Genomic DNA, 23,426 nt, shown 5'->3' on the forward strand with positions numbered 1-23,426 from the left:
CAGAAAGGGGCGGAGCTTGGAGACTTTGGCCCGATCAGTGTAGTTTGTTCGTAACAAGTACAATCTTTTTCCAGCGGTATCTTTTCATCTGTTTCTGATTCACAATGATTTGATTAAAGAAATGCTCATAAATGCAGTTTTAAGCTTAAATTCTATTATAAATGTCCTCCATCATGGAAAAAAGCTACAGAACATGTTAAAAACACCAAAATCCCCATTTTCAACATAGTTGGTCTTTAAAAATATGCCAGCACAGAAAGCCATGTCAGCAGATTGATAACTGAAAATAGAAGTAAAAATCCCTCCTCCTCTGTCTTTCATTCGTTTTGGAGTGGCTGTCAGCAGCAGCAGCAGCGTTTCTCTGGGATTTAAGGGTTTCAATGTTTAGCTGAGACGCCCATAAACACGGCGACACACAAAGGACGGCCTCGCCAGCAAACATCCGCTGCACAATGCAGGACACGGCCGGCGTGGAGGCAGACGGCCTTTCTTGGTCTTTGCAGTTGTCACGTCCTGCTGCCTGACCTCTGACCTGTTGGGAAGGGGGCCTTACTTTAAGGACCACTGGATTGGAACAGGTGAGCGTGGGGCCGCGTTATGGTTCACTGGGTTACAGAAACGGGGGTGAGGTCCATTGTTGTGGTTTCCATTGGGTGGGGGGTTTCTGTGCAGCAGTGAGGCTTTGCAATCAGGGGCTGAAATGTGGCCCAAATCCTCTTAAGCATGGAAAGTATGAGGGTTTGTCATGCCAAACAGAGGGGGTTAGGATCGTGGAGAGGGCCAGGGTGCAGTGTTCAGCCCAGTCACATGTTCGATTTGTTGCTAACAGATAAAGATGAAGATAATTGACATTTATGTCTGAACAGAGAAAAAAGGGAAGCCAGCAGAACGAAATGAAAATCCCAACCTGCTATTGTAGACACACCCTTCACCCCCCCAAAAATATACACTCCAACACACACACACACACACACACTCGCAAACACACATACATTATACAATGTAGGTAGGACGTCTGACCATCTGTCCCCTACCCCATCCCTGGTGGGGGGAACCAGGCCCTCAGCAACAGGGGCCGTGTCCCTTTGGTGCTGGCTCTCCACGCAGGGAGAGGGATCCCTGAGTTCTCTGGCAAGACCGGGGGCCAGGGTTCACATCCCATCTGAGCCTGGGGGTGTCCGTGTCCCTGTGATGGGGGTTCCGGTCCTTGTCCTCGAGCGCCGGCCTTCTTCAAAATTCCAACTATCGGTGAGCCTGGTCGGGCCATGTTTACAACACTCTCTTGGGCGTCCCCCTCCTGGGCGGGGGTGGCTGACCCTGTCTCGCTCTCTCCTGGACCAACCGTAGACTGGGTGGGTGGCTGTCTGGAGCGTGGGTCGGGTCTCGCTTGAGGGGACTCTGTGACTTTAAAACTCCATCTGAACTGTGGCTCTAAAACTGCGACTCGATCTGAACCGTGAATGTAAAACCGTGACTCAATCTGAACCGTGACTCTAAAAGCATGACTCGATCTAAACCGTGACTCTAAAACCGTGATCAGATGTGAACCGTGACTCTAAAAGTGTGACTCTAAAAGCGTGACTCTAAAACTGCGACTCGATCTAAACCGTGAGTCTGAAAGTGTGACTCTAAGACCATGACTCGATCTAAACCGTGAATGTAAAACCGTGACTCCATCTGAACCGTGACTCTAAAACCGTAACTCGATCTGAACCATGACTTGAAAAGCGTGACTCGATCTAAACCATGACTGTATAAGTGGAGTTGATCTAAATGGTGACTTGAAAAGCGTGACTCTAAAAGCGTGACTCAATGTAAACCGTGACTCTAAAACCGGACTCCATCTGAACCGTGACTCTACAACCAGGACTCGATCTAAAACATGACTCTAAAACCGTGACTCGATCTTAACCGTGAATTGAAAAGCGTGTCTCGATCTGAACCGTGACTCTAAAACCGGACTTGACCATGAATCGTGACTCTAAAACCGTGACACGATCTAAACCGTGACTCTAAAAGTGGACTTGATCTAAATGGTGACTTGAAAACCGTGACTAGATGTGAACCGTGACTTGAAAAGCATGGCTCTAAAAACGTGACTCGATCTGGATGGATGGATGGATGGAAGGATGGACAGATGGATGGACAGATGGATGGATGAAACGACGGACGGATGGATGGACTGATGGACAGATGGAGGGATGGATGGACGGATGGATGGATGGAAACAATGACGGACAGACGGATGGATGGACAGATGGACAGGTGGACGGATGGATGGACGGACGGATGGATGGACAGGTGGACGGATGGACAGATGGGTGGATGGATGGATGGAATGACGGACGGACGGTTGGACAGACGGATGGACAGGTGGACGGATGGATGGACAGATAGATGGACAGATGGTTGGATGGACGGATGGATGGACAGATAGATGGACAGATGGTTGGATGGACGGATGGATGGACAGATAGACGGACGGATGGATGTAAAGATGGACAGACGGATGGATGGACGGACGAACGGATGGACAGACGGATGGGCAGATTGTTGGATGATTGGATGGACGGATAGATAGAAAGGTACATGGACAGATTCAAGATTCAAGAAGAACTTTATTAATCCCCGAAGGGAAATTTAGTTGCAGTAGCAGCACTAAGGAAAAGGGGGGGGGGGGGGGTAAAGACAAACACAGACACAAAAAATACAGTGAGTAGAACAGGACAAAAATTGAGTAAAATACAATTTGAAAAGTGTAGTCTGTGACTAGAATTTTCATGTACATCCGAGTCTGCCAGATGAGTTATGGAGTCTAATGGCTGATGGCAGGAATGACTTCCTGTATCGTTCTCTGGCACAGCGAGGGTGTATGATCCTGCCACTGAAACTGCTTCTCAGGTTGTCCACATCCCTGAAGAGGGGATGGGAGGGATTGTCCATGATGGTCCCCAGTTTAGCCAGTAGTCTGTCCCCAACCACCTCTTCCAGCTTGGCAGGCTTGAGGCCAATGACAGACCCTGCTTTCCTAATGAGTTTGTTCAGTCTGTTGGCGTCCTTTGCTTTGATGCCAGCACCCCAGCACACTGCAGCAAAGAAGATGGTGCTTGCCATGACAGACTGGTAGAACATGTAGAGCATCCTGCTGCAAACATTGAAGGACCTGAGTCTCCTCAGGAAGTAAAGTCTGCTCGTGCCCTTCTTGTAGACGGCCTCAGTGTTTGTGGACCAGTCCAGTTTATCGTCTAGATGTACTCCCAGGAACTTGTAGATGGACGGACGGTCTCATTTCTGCTGAGTGTCACGTAGACATTTCTTTCTAACATCTGCGATCAGAAAAACTAAGCTGTAGTTGGAGAAGAAAACCCCAGTGAAAAGCTTTGAGGCCCCCCAGAGTTAATTTAACGTACGGCGGCAGACGTAGCCTCCAACCTTCCATAAAACTCTGATCAGTTAAGGAGGAGGGAACCACCTGAGAGGACACACCAGCGTGGTCTTTATATATATATATATATATAAATATAAATGAGAGGTCATCAGAAGCTGGCATGTGGAACAGCCTGACAGATGACTGAACCCAAACGAGGAGCTGGATTCTAAACATCAATTTCCCTCAGTGTGGAAACGTTGACGTGTCAGCAGTCAGAGAGCTGTGACTCCAGCCTGCACACGTCTCTACTTTTTGCATTTCCTTTTTGTTTCTTGAAGCTTCCTGTCTGACTGTTGCTGCTGCAGCTGACAGAACAACAGTCAGTCAGCTGCTGCTGCAGGCCTCCAGCATCCAGCTAGATTTGAACTGTGCTTTGGCGCTCAGCTTGTGGGCGATGGAGCCGCATTTGAGGAGCACTAAACTGAATGACAGAGAGAAATAAAAGTGTTTTACATGCAGCCAGAGATCCCAGAAAATCTGAAGACAGTTAAAATCCAAAGGTGGTAAGACTGAAGGTGCAGTCATACCAGCTGTGTCGACTGCCGTTCTAGCAGCTACTTTAATGAAAGTCCATGCAAACGTTTGTAGAGCAGAATTTCAGGCGTCTGCAGCTGGAACGCCGTGATCGCGCGTCACTATGAAAGTTTTTAAGTCTGGTCTGGGGCTCTACGTACTAGTCAGGCATTGATCGTGCGCTGAAAGTTCAAACGGATGAACTTTTTTTACGCTTAATTACATAAAATCGATTTGGTAGTGACACAAATATGAACATTTATAGGAACAGAGCCGTGAAAACAAAAAGCCTGGAGAAAGGATTTGCACCACTTTGACTTTTCACATCAATTCTTATCCCACTGATTTGACTTTTCCCTCCGAGCCTGTACCTGTTGTAGGTGGCGGACGACACAAAAGAAGAAGAATTCCCTCCCTGTTGCTACCTGCTTGTCTGGCGCTGGTCCAGTGTGAACATCACCAGATCAAAGTGCGTTAATGAAACTGCATATAATGCGTATAGGGCAGCTTTATGACATGGAGCCTTATCTGTCACGAACTGGTGGTGGAGGACCCAAATGCAGGAGACCAAGCTTGGTGACAGGAACTAAAACATTTAATTAGCAAACTGAAACATGACAAAACTATGAGGGGAAAAAAACCTGTGACAAAACAGAGCAGATGACCTGACAAGGATGAACAGAAACCAAGACACTTAAATAGGCTGAGGGTAATTAACTGAACTGAAGACAGCTGTGGATCATGAACCAGAAACTGGTGTTACTTACAAGGAAACCAAAAACATGACAAAGAAAACCAAACCACTGAATCCTTACAGTACCCCTCCCGAAAAGGGCAGATCCTAGATGCCCAAACACCCCTAGGAGGAGGGGACGTGGATAAACAGAAAACAAAAAGTCCAGAACTGTTTGGGTTCCTGCAGCCAGACGGAAGTGAGGGGCATCAGAACCCCTTCTGTGAACAGGCATGAAGAGGAGCGGTCCCAATTACTCTCCCCAGGGACAGGAACCATGAAGGGGAGCAGCACTGGTGACCCTCCTCTGGACCAGGAGACACAGCCAAGGGGGAATGAATGGTGACCATCCTCAGGGACAGGGGACATGAAGTGTGGGCCCGGCGACCCTCCTCAGGAAACTTGAGATTTGAAGGATGGTCCCGGCAATCCCCCTCAGGAACAGATTGGCTGGATGTGGTAGGGCATAGCATGAACAATGCTGCAGGAACTCATCTGACGTGGCATGGGATGGCAAGATGAAAAACTCCCCTGCTGGGTCCAAGGTGGTCAGGTCATTCTGTCGCGAACTGGTGGTGGAGGACCCAAATGCAGGAGACCAAGCTTGGTGACAGGAACTAAAACATTTAATTAGCAAACTGAAACATGACAAAACTATGAGGGGAAAAAAACCTGTGACAAAACAGAGCAGATGACCTGACAAGGATGAACAGAAACCAAGACACTTAAATAGGCTGAGGGTAATTAACTGAACTGAAGACAGCTGTGGATCATGAACCAGAAACTGGTGTTACTTACAAGGAAACCAAAAACATGACAAAGAAAACCAAACCACTGAATCCTTACATTATCCTGCTGGAAGTAGCATGAAGATGGTCCACTGTGGTCAGAAAGGGATGGACATGGTCAGCATCAATACTCAGGCAGACTGTGGTGTTGGAACCATGCTCAACTGGGACTAAGAGGTCCTAAATGAGACAAGATAACATCCCCCACACCATGACACCACCACCACCAGCCTGAACCGTTGATACAAGGCAGGATGGATCCATGCTTCCATGTTGTTCTGACCCTACCATCTGAATGATGGTCGGTTTGACCTGCAGCAGATCGTCTGGACCATGACTACATGCACTGAGTTGCTGCCATGTGATTGGTTGGTTAGAAATCAGTGTTAACGAGAAATTGGACAGGTGTGCCTGATAAAGTGGCCGGTGAGTGTCTATAACATACAAGTTAGAAAAAAAATGTCAGCTACGTCTTTGCTCTATGTTTGTAAATTTGGATCTCTTCAAACTGTAAATCCTCACAGCTTTTCTTTAGACTTTTTCATCTCTCATGCAAACATTTATAAAAGAATCACATTCTCTAGGAGTCCAGGAAGAAGTTTGACCTCAAATGTGGGTTGCAGGAGCAGAAGTCATTTGTGTCTTTGTTGACATTTTTCTCCTAGCTGGTACCTGCAGGCACCAGCTGCTCTGCACAGAACGCCTCACCAGGAGGAAAACATCCAGGAGCTTTTTCATTCCATTAGCGAGATGCTATCGGTGTTTTGACAGGCTGTGGAGGGCAGGAAGAGCTCACCTGCTTTGAAGCTCCTTCATCCTGCCGCACATGTCGGCCTGACCCAGCCGAAATGCAGGTTCCCAAGGACAGAAGGTGACTCAGGTTGTGATCAAATCAAGTCCCTGTTGTTTTTCCACATCCAAAGAATCCAAAGGGAACATTCTTAGAACATTCTACACACTGGATGGTCACATGACTTTATTCAAACACACATTGGACTGGAATGAGGGACTGATCCGTGTTCATGACATCACGTGTGTGTTGTCTGCTGTGATTGGTTGGTTTTATGTCATCGTCACATAAACCTGCTGTACCTCAATCCAGATGGTAAGATCGTTATAATTGAGTTCTTTCATTTTTTAAACTATTTTATAATGTTTTAGGTCGATTTGATTCAATGACACCTTTCCTCAGACAGATTGTTCTGGTTGGATCGTAGGAATTAAATGAATTCATTGATTAATTTGAATAATCGTTACACTCGTCAAAAATTACGTTAGGTATTATTTAGGCATTATTGCTCAGTCATTTTTATGAGCTGTTGTGGAGCTGAGATGTTAGATTAGGGCAGTTTGAGACAGCAGTGTGAGTATTCAGTGTCCAGCTTTCAGTCTCATTTCTACTTTATAAGCTCAAACCCATAAGCCTCCTGCATGTTCCTCAAAGCAGCGTCACTTCATTCCAGCCTGATATTCAGTTACAGGGAAGCTAAAATAGCTGAATGTGGCGCCCAGCTGCTTTGTCTGCCACCAAAATAATCAGAGCTGGAGGCAGAAGGACGGCGTCGTCACAGAGATGGGCTAAATGTGGACGCAGCTGTCGAAGACCCACAGAGCCCTGCACTCGGCTGCAGGTCCAAGTAGACTGGCGCTAGAAATTGTCCCTGGTTTCTTCTGATAGAGAGCTTCACTGCTGTGACCTCACTTAAACCGATGGACTCTGCTTGGTTGGGTCAAGGGTTAAGGTCATGTGGGACAGTCACTGTGGGGTTCCGGCCTACAACATGAATCCAAGTAAAAAGGAGAAAAGTTAAAGTCCCATTAGTTGTCCGGACCTAGGTGTGTGAAATGAAGCCATGAAGCCATGAAGCCTGACACCCATGAAGAAGGCGGGGCAGGAGGCTCCGCCTTTCTTTATACAGACACGTAATGTTACGCTGCAAAAAATAATTCCCAAACAAGACATGTAGTGATATTAAATAAATAACTTGACTGCATTAAGCAGCCGATAAATTCCTTATTCGGATAAATCTTTTCTAGCTTTTTCAGTCATTGAGAGAGTTTTGTTACATTTAAAATAGCAAACATCGCCATGGCAACGGCTAAAGGTGAACAGTGGGATGATCGTCCATAAATGCAAACAGTCTATGACTTCTAAGCATGAAGGTCTTCTCAGTCAAGTGTTTTTATCATGTAAGAATCAAACCTAACAACAAATAGTTTCATCATAAACTGCTTTCTTGACCCATTTTTCATGTTTTCTTGTTTCCCAGTGGACTAAAGTTTCCACCAACTGCAGCGCTCCTGCAGCAGAAAGTTCCTCATTTTGTTGTGTGGTGGAAAAGGTTTGAAGCTCTGAAAGTGGCATCAGGACAGCAGCGTGTTCTTAGAGCAGATGCAGAGTACCGTCTGCATGTTAGAAGAGCCTCTTCTCGGCGTTTGAAGGATCTGCAGCCACTTCCTGTTACGTCTGACAGCGAAATGTGGAGGTCAGAACTTTGAAGTTGACAGTTCTAAAACAGATTTTTAGGTAATTATGGCTGAAAACAGGTCACACAGAGCTGAGGGCATCATCCTGAAATCACTTCTTTTAGACAAGCTCAGCTGGAACATGTGAATGCGTAGGGATGATGACTTTACATCCACAAGGACTGTAGATGGAGTTTTATGAGCTGCTGCTTCCTGAACTCTCTTCTTGGAGCGGCTGAAAGGTTTTCTTAATGGAACGCAGCTTTTCACATTCCTGCACATTTCCATACTGAAACAAAGATTCTCAGCTGGTGGCCACTTCCTCCTGTTTGGTCCTAAAAGCAGCAAACAACCATCGTGTCTTCTGGCACTACAGCATGAAGTAAATGTAATTCCCTAAAAAGATGAAGCAAACGCATATCTCACTTCTCCCAGCTCTCATTGGCTCTCTTAGGACCTGTCTGACCTTTAACAGCTGATGACTGGTTTCAGTCCTCTTCAGGTGGAGAGGAAGAGAGACGACTTCAGGCTGCTGAGACTTTTATTTTTAAGTCCTAAGATCTGTTGTCATGATGCAGTCATTGTAAAAATGTTCCTGTGGTGGAGTGGACACACTCCAGTTGGGTTTATAGTAATGTCTTCTCATACTTGCAGAATGTGAACAAGGAAAAGAGACTTTTGGAGGTTTTCTGAAGGGTCCCAAAGAGAATTAGTCCCATCAGGTGTCTCATACCTGGATGTGGGACATTTCTTCTCAACATGGACTCGTGCAAAATGCTGATCACCGTATTTTAATAGAAGTTTCCATTTCTGTTCTCCTTTAGCTCTTAAATATACTTCTCAAGATGAAAGGAACAGTCAGTTGGAAAGGTGGTCCATTTTTACCCTAAAGTTACTTGTTCCATGTCCCGTAAAAGTGGAAACCAGAGAGTCAGGACTGTTTTGGGACTGCGTTGCTCTGAGAGAGTCCTCACATCACCTGACATGACTCTGACCACGTCTGTGCAGAGAGCCGCTGAATTATTCAGAGTGCTCTCATGTGAGTCATGGTGGCCAAAGCCTTTCCCTCAGCCCCAGAGACCTCTGCCTCCAGCAGGAGATGCTTCACGATTGCAGTTTCAGCGGTGAAAGAACTGCGCTCTGGTTTGTCATGTGAGACAGTTAGACGCTGCATCAAACACTGAGTCCCATAAAACCCTCACCGAATGGAGGGATTTATATATATTCAATGGTAAATTGCAGCTTTAGCATCTGAAAGAGCGCAGGAGCTGGACAGGTGAGTCTATGAAGAATGCCTGAGAAATGAGGAAACACTGAACGGTCCCATGAATGACGTCAAATGACGGAATTCTCTGGACCTGCAGCTGGTTGATCGTCTTTGATGCTTAGAAACGGTTTGGTTTCTTTCTTTGAGCTTCAAAGACGGTTCAGATGAACACTGAAGAGCAGAAACCAATCAGGGAGGAGTTCACTGGATTAAAGCTTGGATTGATCAGATGTCCTGAAGCTAAAGACAGAGAGGCTGTCTTTTTGTGGACCAGTTGGATTTTAATAATAGGGGTTCTGTTGTGTACTCCATTTAATTAAATGCTCACTCGTATAAAACTCTTCTAGTGAAACTGAACTTTAGTTTTTGTGAAGCATTCTAGTAAAAGCTGTTTTGTTACTGCACTTAAAAAGAAAGCAGCTAAGCTTCCCCTTTAGTCGGATCCTAGGCGAGGCTTGATGATGCATAGGCTTCGCAGCAGAATGTGTGTGTTTGTGTCAGTGCTATTTTCATTTGTACACGTTAAGCCTTTAGGTTAAAACTTTCTGTCCATATAAGATCGATTTTAGTTGCAGCCTCTTATGCAGCAAAGCCTCCATGCTGGACATCCCATCTAGAATCCATATGTCTGTGAACATTTATGTCATCAGTGGATTATCAATCTCTAATCTAAATGGGATTTATGAACTGGAAGATGAGATATCATGAAGCCAACGGAGTAGTAACTGAGTTTTTGCTTTGAGCTGGCATTAGAAAGGTGGACTGGAGGTGAATCCGAGTGTGGAGCCGAGCATCTCTGCATCTGTCCATGTAGATCAACTCCAAACTGGTTTGACTCCACCTACAGCAGGAATCTTTGCTCCCTTAAGATTTCCTCACCTTAAAGACCCACTCCAATATAAATGGTGTTTTAGCTGTTCTTAACATGTTCTCGTGGCATTTTCCTCATGAGGGAGGACATATATATAGAAAATTAAGCTTGAAACTGCATTTCTGAGTGTTTTATTTATTCCAATTGTTGTGATACAGGAGGTCACAGGGATACTGTTGGAAGAAGCTTGTACGTGTGACGCAGAAGTTACTATTGCAGTCCATAAGCTCCATGCTCCGCCCCTTTCTGGTCATCCACCTGCAGACCAACAGATCCATGAAGGTCTTTGTTTTCCTGGTCTGAGCTGGAATCTGGATCAGAACTGGACGGATGGATGGATCTGATACTGCTGCCATTTCTGTTGCACCGCTAGCAGGAAAGTGCAAACAGAGGGATGATGGGAAATGAGGGGAGGGTTACTCTGAACCAGCAGTCCCGCCTAAATCTCAGAGGTGAATTTCTGATAAACTCCTGCTGCTCTGCAGAAACTATGTCCTAGAAAACGACACAGTTTCTGGATTTTGGCTAAAAACGGCGTCATCATCATCATCCTTTAAAGATCAGTGGGAACACTTTGAAAACAGATCAGAAGATGACCGGAGTGGAACTTTAGACCACAAAACCTCAGGTAAAATCTGTTCAAGCAGGTTGCTGCTCCTCTTTCAAAGCTCCTGGTCTGTCAGTCTTTTGGGGGGGGGGGCATGCATTTAGCAGACTGTGTGTCACAGCAGCATCAGCAGCACAGTTCTGTGTTGTGAAATAAACAGTATTTCACTAAGCTGAAGCTACATAATCATAACAGATGGCGTCTACAAAGCTGCCAGTCAGTGTGGCGTGCAGAGCTTTGGACTCCTTTAACCACATTATTCTGGACAAACGTTTAGGTAGGGCGGTCGACCTGCCCTTGTGTTGAAGTGTCCTCGGGCAAGACACTGAACCCACATTGCTCCTGGTGGTTATAGGTCGGCCTTCAACCTGTTACCTTTGAGGAGGGCAGAAAGGGTTTTTAATGAATGACTATGTTTTTCTCTCCCTTTTTGTTCTCAACAGAACAACACGTCGTGGAGGCCACAGCCTTGCCAAGAGTGCACCTGCTACAGTGACCTGACCGTCTGCAGGCAGATCCACTGTTCGAACCCGCACTGCGACTTCCAGAAGGTGAGATTTGTCACTGCAGGTGTGGAACAGAAGCTGAAGTCCTCATGTCAGCATGTGATCCCAAGCTCCATTTCATTCTCTGCTTTTACAATCTGTGGGGGGGGGGTGTTGGAGCCGCCAACCCTTCAATCATTGGATGACCTGCTCAACCGCCTGAGCCTCTGCCGCCCTGTAATAGTAACGTGCACTATTACACCCACCATCTCTTTATTGGTCTACGTTGCTGGTACCGGGTTGGACCCCTTTTCCCTCCAGAACCGCCTTAATCCTTGGTGGCATCGATTCAACAAGGTTCTGGAAACATCCCTCAGAGTTTAGTCCATGTTGACATGACAGCATCACCCTGGTCAAAGTCATTTTTAGGGTGGCCCTAAAGTGCAAATCACATCAACAATTCCCTTGATGCAAAAAAAACCTTTTAACGATCACAATGACAATTAAGAAATCAAAACCAATATTAAAAAACAGCGTTACATTTTAGAAAGCAAAACAAAACTCCAGAAACCAAAAATAAAATAAAAACATTTGGGAAAACAAAAGTGAATTACAGAAAGCAAAATGTTAAAAAAACAAGCAGAAGTACTATCTAGTAGTCTGTTGTGTAATGTTTGGTACCACTGTGTGTGTGTGGGTGTGTGTGTGGGTGTGTGTGTGTGTGTGTGTGTGTGTTTGTGTGTTTCAAGGGTCAGCAGCTGAGGATCCTCCCCAATCAGTGCTGTCCAGAGTGTGTCTCCTTGTCCCAGGACTCCTGCCAGTATGAGGGAAAAACGTATGGCGTAAGTAACCGAGCGCTTTTGTGCCTTCACCCCCCCCGCAGAAATGTGTCCCAGTTTTACCTCGAACCACCCATCCACCCACCCACCTATCCATCCATCCATCCATCTTTCCATCCATCCATCCATCCATCCATCAGCCTTGACCTTTAGCTAATGTCTATCTATCTATCTATCTATCTATCTATCTATCTATCTATCTATCTATCTATCTATCTATCTATCTATCTATCTATCTATCTATCTATCTATCTATCTATCTATCTATCTATCTATCTATCTATCTATCTATCTATCTATCTATCTATCTATCTATCTATCTATCTATCTATCTATCTATCTATCTATCTATCCATCTATCCATCAGCCTTGACCTTTAGCTAATGTTGGGTGCAGGCGGGGTGAACCCTGAGCAGGTCACCAGCTGCAGGGCCACACCCCCACACACCTAGGAGCCTATTTTACTTCCTCATCCAATCTTTAACCACCAAGTTTGAGTGGCCAATTATTATTCTAAATTCTTCAATCAAGAAATGATATAATTCCCATAATTCCCTCTTCCTGCCCCCAATGTTCTCTGGTCTTCTGACTCATAGTTTGGTCCACAGAGGGAGCCGCCTTCATCCTCCCTCTTCCTGCAGTTCAGCTGATGTTTCTCCATGAAAGTGTCTCTTCTGTCCCAGCATGACAGCCAGTGGAGCCCTTCGCCCTGTTCCGTCTGCGTTTGCTCCAAGGGGCGTGTCTCCTGCACTCTGCTCCCCTGTCCCCACGTCACCTGTCCTAGGAACCAGAGTTTGACTGAGTGCTGTCCAAAGTGTGGCCGCAGTGGAGGTGAGAGCTGATTCCCATCACCCAGATCCCACAGCCGTTTCCTGTCTTTCATTGCAGTTACAGTTTTTCTCAGTCGCTTTAGTACAATTCTCAGATCAGAATGAAATTCCCAAAACTATTTGTTCAATCTTCACATCATGATGTCACTTGTGCACATCATATCAGCAGTTTCTCACTTCTTTGAACAAGTTGCAATTGCTTTGGTATATCCATGCAAATGATTATGTACAATTCTCTTCTCTTTGCTACATTATCAATTGTTTATGTCATGTTGATCAAAATGTATCATATAGTTCACTGTGCAATAGTCTTACTCCTCAAAACACCTAGTCATTAGTTCATCGTATAAGTCATTAACTGCAAAATGGTTGACCAAGTTGTCATAATTTGACAGACATATTTCGCTGCATTGCAAGAGAGGATATTCGCTGTGATGTGGATGAGAATTTGTGGCCTAACATACAGGAACGACAAGAGGTGTAGGAAGACCACTCCAGTTCCTACTGCACTGCCTGGACTGTTGGACAGAATATTGTCCCATCTCTCTTTGTGTTACTGTTTGCAGTGGGTTTTTTCTATGTTGGTATGACATGGTCTGTCAACAAATTACAATATGAACAGTAAAAGTGTAAATGTGAATCTTGTCCAGTCTCTGGCAATCAAACAAAAAAGCTGTAACTTCCATTTTACAATAATTGTCATCCAAACTTTAGCCATAGTTTCCATCAGAACCTCCCTCTAAAGTACACAGTTATATTGACAACATGACTAAGTCATTTGACCGTCTTGTTCGTAGACAATGACACAAGGACTTGACATTCTGATGGCACTGACATGTTCAATGACATAAAGACTTAGTTTTCAGAGATGAACTAAAGATTTTGAGCAAGTTACAGGCTTTTGCAAGAAATCCATAGTGTTTTGCTGTTTGTACAAATTGTTTTGAGAAATGCACACACGTATTTGCAAACTTCAATTCTGATCTGAGAATTGTACTAAAGCGACTGAGAAAAACTGTAAAGCTTATATTTTATAAACTCAAAAAAAGAAGAAACTTTTACAAAAGCCCAAGCAAACAAAATCCACTTTGAGTCCTACAGAGTTATTTGATTTGAAGTGCTTTGATGTAGTCTGTAGAAATAAGTTACATTGTGATAATAAAACCCCCAATAACGCAACATGGTTTCCTCTTGAAGGCGTGGCGCGCTGACAGTCTTTAGGTTCTTTCTCCTTTAGCACAGGAATTCAGATTTCCTGGTCTTTTCTACATTTCCTCCTCCTGACCACCTCCATCTATGATGCCAGCTTCATGGAGAAACGCTTTGAAACAACTCACTCCTCAACATTCAGCATCAAAGGTTTCAAACTGAAAGTCCGGGGGGGGGGGCAGACACAATCTGTGGGATAAGAAGGTTCAAATGGCCGGAGAACTGCTGGTCTTCATGCACGGGGGCATATTCATCATGGTTTGGGGTTTTATTTGTGAACAACAGGAAGCTCAGGAGAAACCAGAAAACAACAAAAACATTGATTTTGTCATAAAAGAGAAGAGAGAAATGAAAAAACTCCCAAACCGTCAATTAATCAGTCAAACTATATTTATAAAATAGTGCTTTTCATACATTTGCGCATCTCAAAGCGCTTTAACATTAAAAACAAAAAAACACAATATTACAGTCAAAACCCAACCCACCCTTCACCCTCCCCACTCCCCTCTGTTAGAACATATGACCTATGACCCCCACGTACATGAATAATGAATATGTAACTTCTAACAAACATGTAAGGCTTGGCTCTGCTGAGGAAACAGTATTTGGGAATCCTTTCATACCAGGAGCCAGATTGGCCATTGGAGCATCACCACAGTGCCCCCCCAGACCGGGACAACAACGGGGTCCACTTCACAGCCGTGAGGCTGTAAAGTTAAACTCCAGCTGCCCCAGCAAGGGCAACAACTGCAGCAACAACCACCGACCGAGCCGGCAGCCCTGGAAGAAAAGATCCCCACAAGAAACACTGAGGCTAAAATCATGAGATGCTAAAATTAAAGACATAAGATGTATATAAAAACATACAATTTACATTAAATACATAAAATAGCCTAGACTAAAACTAATAGAATGAATTAACAGTTAAAATCAACTAAAAGCTAGATTATAAAGGTGGGTCTTGAGCCTCTACAGTCTCTGAGGTTCTCTGGCAGACTGTTCCACAGGCGAGGACTGTGATGGTGGAACGAAGCCTCACCGTGAGTTTTGGTCCTCACCTTAGGAACAACTAAGATGCCAGAACCAGAGGACCTCAGGGTCCACAAGGGCTCATATTTAGAAAAATATCATTTAAATTTTGATTTGATTTGATATGAATTGAAATGGTTTATTTCAAGCAATCAAATAAGAATAATACACAAAAACAACACAATCATCAGTTATACATTCATACAATGACGAATCAAACTTAGGATATTTAAAAATATTAATAAATATTGCTTGAAAGGGAGTGGGAGGAAGCAAACGTAAATAATCTCTCTTCTACCGTAACCATTTTATTACATGATTTATCAATATCCGGTTCCTGGCTTTTATCAGACAGAATTAAGATTCTAGAAGTATCAATAAAGCACATGACAAAGAAAATTACTTAATTATTATGTAAAAATAACTATTTCAGAAATTAACATGGCAAATGCAGATCAGTTAACCAAATTGTATGCAGATTATGTTACTTATAAAAGTCATTTTTGTGATTAATAAATAATACTATATCAGTAAAATAAACATAACACTGTTTCAAAAATCTTCATAGCAAAAATTGATCAAGTATCAAAAGTTAAAATATGTGGAAAACTATGTTTTATTAGGAAAAAATCATGAATGAAGTAATATCATTAGAAATCAATCAATTTAACCATTTAAAATAATTGATTAAGCATTTTTTTATTATTATTTTTTTTTATAATAAGGTAATGCTGTGAAATAAAATAAAAAAGGGTCCAAAATCTGTCAAACTTCCAAGGTTGGTCTTCCTTCTTCTGCTGATTAACAGCCGTTCTTCTGGTTTAAACAGAGTTTATAGTTCTCTTCACTGTTATGTCTGCAGACATTAGATTCAGGTCCAAATCCTTGTCCAGCTGATATCGGCGGTGCTGAAAGTTGAGGTCAAGTTGTCTGCAGGTCAGAACTTTGCTGAAAATCAGGGTCACTTCAGACTTTTGGAGAAAGCGATGAATCCAGGCGTCATCTTTGATTTATTACTTCATGTCGGTTCAGACGTCCGTGACCAAACACTTCTCAAAGTCCTTCATGGTGTTAACAACCAGAACCTTGGACCGGTCTGGTGGGCCGAGCGGTTTGACGTAAGTCCTGCAGCCTTTAACCCAAGTTAAAAGGCAAAAATGTCCTCAGAACGAAAACCAACAAACTGGACTGATCCAAGACCGGAGGACTGAAACCACATCAGGCCATGGCTCCATTTTCCCTCCATTTTTCACTGGACAACATAAGATTCATCCCAAAACGTGCACTCTGGAGTTTTGACAATAAACGTTTTGTCTTTTCATGGTGACACCCTTCATTAGCCAAACACGAGCGCGTCAAAGGGATGGAATAAACGTAAAGAGAGGGAACTGCAGTCTGTCTTTGACCTGAAGCTGAGTTTTCAGTCTTACAGGCCTCTGATGTGCTTCCCCACACTTCTTTGGGGGAATCCCATTAAATAAAACCACTTTTTGTCCAATTGAGGAACTTTTTTGAAAACAACAGCGATGTAAAATAACATTGGAAATGCAGCTGCAACACAACAGCTGCTTGCTGGGGAATAACCAGGAAGGTGGGATGTCGGTTGACCCCCATCGATGGAAGGGTCATTCTTTGACAGTATTTCTGTTTTTGCTGATCTTCAGTCAATGAAAGGTTTTGGTTTCAGGAATGAGTTGACTCAGCAATACCACACCTTCACTCTTGAATCTCTGGTTCACTACCTGTCACCTGATTTCATTTTCCACCATGTTTGCTCTGGGCTGTGTGTCAGAGTCCTGCTCCTGGGAAGGCAGCACCTACTGGGAGGGCGAGGAGTGGACCCCCAACCCCTGCTCCAGATGTGTCTGTCGGGAAGGCAAGGCCCGGTGTTCAGTGGTGGAATGTCAGCCGGTGGTCTGCAGACCTGTGAGTGCCACAGACACATTCTCCTCAAGCTGGACGCAGAAACAACAATCACAAATACGGTTTGGTCATTATCATTGTGAAGATTTTATTTCTTAGAGTGAAGCAGGAGAAGAGTAAATCAGCGTCTGCTTCTGTAAATGTTCTGGTTCTGGTGAGGCACTTAGGTTCAGAAGTCCATAACTCGTCCTTATGGACATCATAGGACGCTGTAGTCAAGCAGATGTAGATTCCTTAAGCCGATGCGGGGGTCTTCATCCAGGTGTGGCTGTTTTGAACTTTTCTTCATAGAAATCATTTAGGACACAGAAATGTTTGCTTTCTATCAAACTCCTCTGATTTACTCTGACTTCTGCCCAGCAATGAAGGAGTTCAGGGATGGAGCCTCATCATCTACAGTTGTTCAGACAAAAGTCAGAGATTGAGGATCCTCTTTTAGTTTGGAGGTTCTGGTGGCACAGATTGCGGTTTAAACGGATCCACTGATCCGACATGAACAGCTTCGTCTTTCCCCAGCATGAGAACCTGCTGATCCAGCCGGGCCGCTGCTGTCCTCAGTGTGTGTCCAACCCGTGTCTGTCTGCCGGAAAACAGCACCAGGTATGCCGATGATGTGTGAGACACGGAACTGTGTGTGTTGTGTTGACGTGTCGAATGCAAGCGTGTGACATGCTGCAGTGTGGCTGTGTTGACATGCTGTGTATTGCTGTTGCACTAATGGGACCCTCCACAACAATATGGGATGTTTTTGCACATGGAAACCCCAAACAGATGTTTATGCTTAGAATGTTTATTCTTTATGTTTTATGAACAGAATGAATCATTAAGAAACGTTTCTCAGGTGTCAGCTCACCTGTGCACTTATCATATGCATGCAGGAGTGTTACATGCCTGACGTGTGTGTTTGTATGCATAATTGTGTGCGTGTGAGCTGTAGTTATATTGTGTACATGTTGACATGTTTGTGTGTGAAGTTTTTCTGAGCCAACAGATATGTTTGTAACATTTGAGTGTGTGTGTGGACAGGCCCCGCCCCTTTTGACCAACATCTACACCTGACAGTAATGATGATAAACCTCTTTGTCATCGGGCCCCGTTTAATCATCCCCCTACCTCTTCCACAGATTTTCTCCCCTTTCCTATGTACTCTCTCCCCTTCTCTCCTTTTCTTTTCTCTCTTCCGTCTGGTTCAATAAGAAATGTAAATGGTAAATGGCGTGTAGTTGCATGGCGCTTTCTACCTTCCTTTAAGTGCTTCACAGTCAGTCACATTCACACACTGATGGCGGCTCCGCTGCCGAAGGCTGGCGCCAGCCTTCCACCAGAGGCAACGTGGGATTCAGTGTCTTGGACACTTTGACACATGGGTGGGCAGGGCGGGAATCGAACCTGCAATATTCCAATCAGAGGTCGAACGCCCTACTGCTGCACCAAATGAATAAATGTATACAATCATAATTAATATGAATAAAGTTTAGCCTCAAATCCAAAGGGGGTTTATACAAACATACCCCTCGTGTGTCAGATGATTTATAAACCCATGTTGTTACAGTAACATCTGTCCAACACTAGAGGCCTTCAGCTCTGATCTGTTTGCTGAGCTGCTACAAGACAAGAACAAAAAGCTAAAAGGATCACAAATACGTAGTGGTATTATTGTTGCTGCTATAAAGACAGTTGCTCTATTAGCTGAGGTGGTACTAGCGCTTAAAGAAGCTAGTATTTGAGGATTTCTTATTCCTTGTCAAGAATTTAGTGAAAAGGCTAAAAAAGATAGTTTCTCTGTTTTCAGTAAATCTTTCGGGAGCTTAGAAAGTCCCACAAGTATGAGGTGCACAGATGGAGTCATTGTTAGATAATCTTTGCTTTAGTGTCCTTTCAGCTCAGCTCAGAGGTTGGGAAGGTCGTTCCATGTAAACTTAAAGCAGATTCTTCAATGATTTCAGCTTGTCATGTGTTTGTCTTCCGTGGTGAAGGAGCGTCTGTGCCTGAGCGTGCGTCCATGTCTTTGTGTCTGCAGCATGGCGAGCAGTGGCAGAAGGACGACTGCACCACCTGTGTGTGTGAACGGGGCAAGTCCAAATGCCACACAAACACCTGCCCCCACACTAAGTGTGACAAGGTGAGTCGCTCGTTCAGATCAACAGCCATTGACTGTATATGAGAACTGGACTGAGTGGCCCCTCCCCCCTGGCGTTCCAAACAGGAAGTGGCTCCAAGAAGCCAACATCCCACAGACGTCTATAGAGAGATAATCAGCTGTTCCTCAATCATTCTATTGGTCAGAAGAACCGTTCTGGATATGATTCCTTTTTTTTTAACATCTTCTTGATGATCCAAAGATTTTTTCTGTAGTTTGGGTTATTCGAGTTATAAACTGACCAACCAGATGCCTCAATAAAAGTAGGCGGTCTCATTTCAATTTTTGGAGTGTTTGATAGACAGATTCCTCCCAAGCCCGATTTTAGTGAGAGGGGCGGGACCTTCCAACAAGTTCACTCCTGATTGGAGAGAGTGGTTGCCATAGAAATGATGACTAGACCAATCACTGCTTAGTAACATTGTTTGGTTCTAACATGGCGGCAGCGGCGGTATCGCAGAAAATGGCGCCTGAATCGACTTCATTTGGTTGGAACCAGAAATGAGGCCTTTTCCATGGATGAAGTCACACAAGCTCAGTCCAGTTCTCTGATTCAATCAATGGGTAATGGTTGCTATTCAGGTTCATGAAGGATTGTTGACTCAACAGATGAAGACTAAAACAAAGTCTTCATCAGAAGAGTTTGGGACTTTCAGCTATTGGACATTCATTAAGCCGTGGAGGGATTTTTCATTAACAGGATCCCTTCAGCCCCCGGACCTACACCTAACCTTGACATGAAACCCCCGCCCAGGGCTGTCCTCTGATCCCTCAGAGACTCAAACGTTTCCTCGCACAGCTTCCCTCTAGAAACCAGAGGAAGAGGAAACATTTGGAGGCCTTCACTGGTTCCAGCTCAGTCTGTGATATCTATGAACTGGTAACCAATGACTGTTGGGTTGAAGCTCTGGGTTTTGATGTCATTTGGAGTTTTAATTGTTTTGCTGGATTGCAGCTCATCCTTCCAGAGTTCTATACCATGTTCTGTAGCAGAGCATGTTACAGAACAATTCTGTATGGTTGTTTCCAGTATGGTGGGGGCTTGGACCCCCACAGTGAACCACATTATTTTTGTGTTCCTTTGCGGTTCCATGATTGCACCACAGCGTTTTCCGACAGCGTCTTCCTTTCTGAAGGCCACCGTCTGTCTTTCAGGGTGAGGCCAAAGTGAGGCGTGACGGTCGGTGCTGTGAGGAGTGCGTTCCTGCCACGGGAAGCTGCCTGTACCAGGATGCAGTCCGTTACCATGGAGACATGTGGAACGTCACAGGCTGCCAGTTCTGTACCTGTAACCAGGGGCAGGTCGTCTGTCGGACGGCCGAGTGCGGACGCGTTGAATGCCCCCAGGTAACCCATTTACTGTCTTAAACCCTCTTCTGCGTGTGAGCGTATTTTCAGAATAAGGAGCTGTGCTCCGTCTGGGTTTCAGCTTCTTCAGCTTTGCTCTCATCATACTTTCATGACCCTTTGACCCCAGCACTAGCACGCTGAGGTTTGCATTGTTCTGGTGCAGATGGACCTGCTGTGGTGCTGTGCAGAGACGTTTAGTGTGAAACTTTGTGACTCGTGTTTATGCAGTTTTGAACTCCACAGCAGCTGAGATGCTGAGGAAGAATCCGTCATCAGTGTGTGAATTTTCCCCCTGAGACCAGATTTGAATCTCTTTTACCTTCGGCTTTGCAACGTTAAAACTTGAACAGATGAAAAGTAAACTTCTTCTGGTGCGGAAACATTTTCTTACTTTCTACTACAAACTGCCAGCTTCACCTTTTGAAACATGAAACATGTCAGCACTCAGAAACCCCATTTCCTGTCTTCTAAAGGGCCACTAAAAGTTAATGGAGGATGTCACGGTTGTGTTGTTCCCACCACAGGATGGTGGGGGGGCAAAGGATCATTCATGGCTGACTGCTTCCATCACAGATAATAAAACACAGCAATCCACATAGAAGATAGAACTAATGGTGTGTGGCAAAGAAATGAAGACATGAAGCTGCAGCCGATGCTCCGATGCTGGAGCCCACAGTCTTTCCCAAGAGCATCCAGCTTAAGCAGTAACAAAAATCGGCTTCAAAAATCTCCACAACCAGCCTGGTTGCCATGTCAACTAAATTCAATGATTTTCCTTTAGTAGTTTGGATCAAAGCGACTCTTCATGTTTCTCTCTCATCCTTCCTTCAGGCTGAATGTGGACTGATTGATCACACAGTACAGTTACTGTTCATTAAACTGATTGTTGTGGACTAAAACTGGCATGAGTGTGTGTGTGTGTGTGTGTGTGTGTGTGTGTGTGTGTCTTCTTGTGTCCTCTGAGGTCCTCTGGTCTTCTATCTATTCAGCTGTAGAATCCAGAATTCTGGAGAATCTCTTCAGCACTTTGGGCCTCGAGGACCTGAGGGCTGCAGAGAGCTTTAGTGCTTTCAACAAAAGGCTCAAGACGCATCTGTTTAACCTGACTTTTAGCTGATTTTAAATTTTGTACGGTTGTTATCCATTTTATTTTGTTTTCATTTATTTATGTAATCTTGTTTTATGAATTTTTACTAGATAATTATTCATTTAGTTTATTATTCCTTATATCAATGTTTTATTGTTTATTACTTTTATCACTTTTTATCCTCATTTTAGTTTTTATTTCCGGTGCTTCCTCAGCCCCCCCCCCCCCCCCCCCCCCCCCCCCCCCTGGGTCGGCTGCTGTGTTCTCCTTTTATAAGAGAAGTGCTTTATAAATAAAGTTTGATTTGATTTGATCATGACATAGATTTCTGTGCCTGGGAGAGTTTCTCTCCTTTCCTTCAAATTCCATCTCCAAAACAAAAGTCTTCAATATGTCATCGACAATAAACCTGTCTGGTTTTTATTGTGGAGAAAAAGTCATTAGAACTTTGAGAAAGATGAACGTCTCCTTTGGATCCATTCTGAGTGCAAAGGCCACTATGGCCACCCAAACTGCACCTTCAGGTCGTCGATGCTTACCTGTCTTTGGCAAAGGGTGTCTACTTCTACAGCGCTTTACACTCACAGGCCCATTCAGCCACGCACACACATTCACACAGTGATGGCGGGTAGAGCGGGAAATGAACCTGACATTTCCAATCAGAGGTCGACCGCTCTACCTCTGTGCCCGGTGCATGGTCTCTATCTGCAGACTGGTAACATCTGACACACGTTTGAGATTCAGAGAAAAGAAACAGCGAGGATGAGTTTGTTAGGATTTGGTCCAAACTGTTGGACGGGTCTGTCATGTAGATCAGATCAGATCAGATCAGCTGCTCGTGGTCTAATCAGCTGCATTTTCTTGATGGTCGATGCAGAACAGGAAAGTCTGAAGAAATCAGGGAAGAAAGAAGAAGCTGAAGACACAATGAAAGGATTTGTGTTTTAGTGTTCGGCCAATCTGACAGAAACTATTCAGAAAAAAGGATTCAGGATTTAGAGCCTTCAGTTTATCACAAATATGCCTCACAAGAATAATCTGAATGTTGCTGAGGAGAAATGGAATGATAGAAAAACCTTCAATCAGGTGACGCCGCGGCCAACACAGAAAAACGCAAACAACAACCTGATTTGAAGAGAAACGTGTCAACAAGAGCTTCCTAATCCTGAAGAACAAACACACAGAGATCGTCTGGCACGACAACAGCTTTGGTTCAGGGCTGCAGTGTCCGTTCTGATGCAAAACCACGTCAAACGGGACCTTCACGGCCAATCAGGGAGGTCAACGCCAACCAGTTCCTGCACACGCAACAGGCTTGTAATGACAGAAGAGAACACAGTGAGGAATTCTAACTGCTCTCCAAATTCACAGGAACTGGAGCTTGTTCACCTGCCGGGAAAGTGCTGCCCCGAGTGCTCACCGCGCAAAGCTGACTGCCTGCACCAAGGGAAGTCCTACAAGGTACCGTCAGCACTCTGAGGAAAGTTTAGTGTGAGACACACAAAGACTAGTGTACAGTGCAGACATCCTCCGAGGTGACAGCAGGAGTGTCAGTGTGGAGGAGCCCCAGCTCTGCAGAAATACAAACATGAGGATGAAGTCTCCAGTGGATTCATTATGGCATTCAGGGCAGACATGAATAAATCAGACAGCCTGGGGTTGTCACTTCTGTTTCTACCCCATGGCCTAAATCTGGTAAAGTCTCACAAACCTGCTCATTTATTGCTCACTTTGATTCTTTGCATTTTTGATCTTTTCAGGCCTTTATGGCTTTTTTTTTGTTGGTTTGTGTCAAAAATGTTTCAGCAGCAAACGAGTGGAGGTTAACGGTGCACACGTATGACGTAGTTCTGACATCA

At 44.5% G+C, this 23,426-nt stretch overlaps 1 protein-coding gene across 2 annotated transcripts in view; it reads left to right on the forward strand.

Moving 5' to 3' along the window:
- fras1 (Fraser extracellular matrix complex subunit 1) overlaps nucleotides 1-23,426 on the forward strand; it is a 144,409-nt gene that overhangs the window by 17,463 nt on the left and 103,520 nt on the right. For both annotated transcript variants that reach the window (XM_023958905.2, XM_023958906.2), the window contains exons 3-10: nucleotides 11,119-11,226; nucleotides 11,910-12,002; nucleotides 12,683-12,830; nucleotides 16,860-16,993; nucleotides 17,507-17,590; nucleotides 19,011-19,112; nucleotides 20,286-20,477; nucleotides 22,939-23,028. In XM_023958905.2, coding sequence (XP_023814673.1) covers nucleotides 11,119-11,226; nucleotides 11,910-12,002; nucleotides 12,683-12,830; nucleotides 16,860-16,993; nucleotides 17,507-17,590; nucleotides 19,011-19,112; nucleotides 20,286-20,477; nucleotides 22,939-23,028 — 951 coding nt within the window. The remainder of the gene's footprint in view (nucleotides 1-11,118; nucleotides 11,227-11,909; nucleotides 12,003-12,682; nucleotides 12,831-16,859; nucleotides 16,994-17,506; nucleotides 17,591-19,010; nucleotides 19,113-20,285; nucleotides 20,478-22,938; nucleotides 23,029-23,426) is intronic.

This window comes from Oryzias latipes, chromosome 9, assembly GCF_053564925.1.
Source record: "Oryzias latipes strain Hd-rR chromosome 9, Olatipes_Hd-rR_3.1".
Lineage (NCBI taxonomy): Eukaryota > Metazoa > Chordata > Actinopteri > Beloniformes > Adrianichthyidae > Oryzias > Oryzias latipes.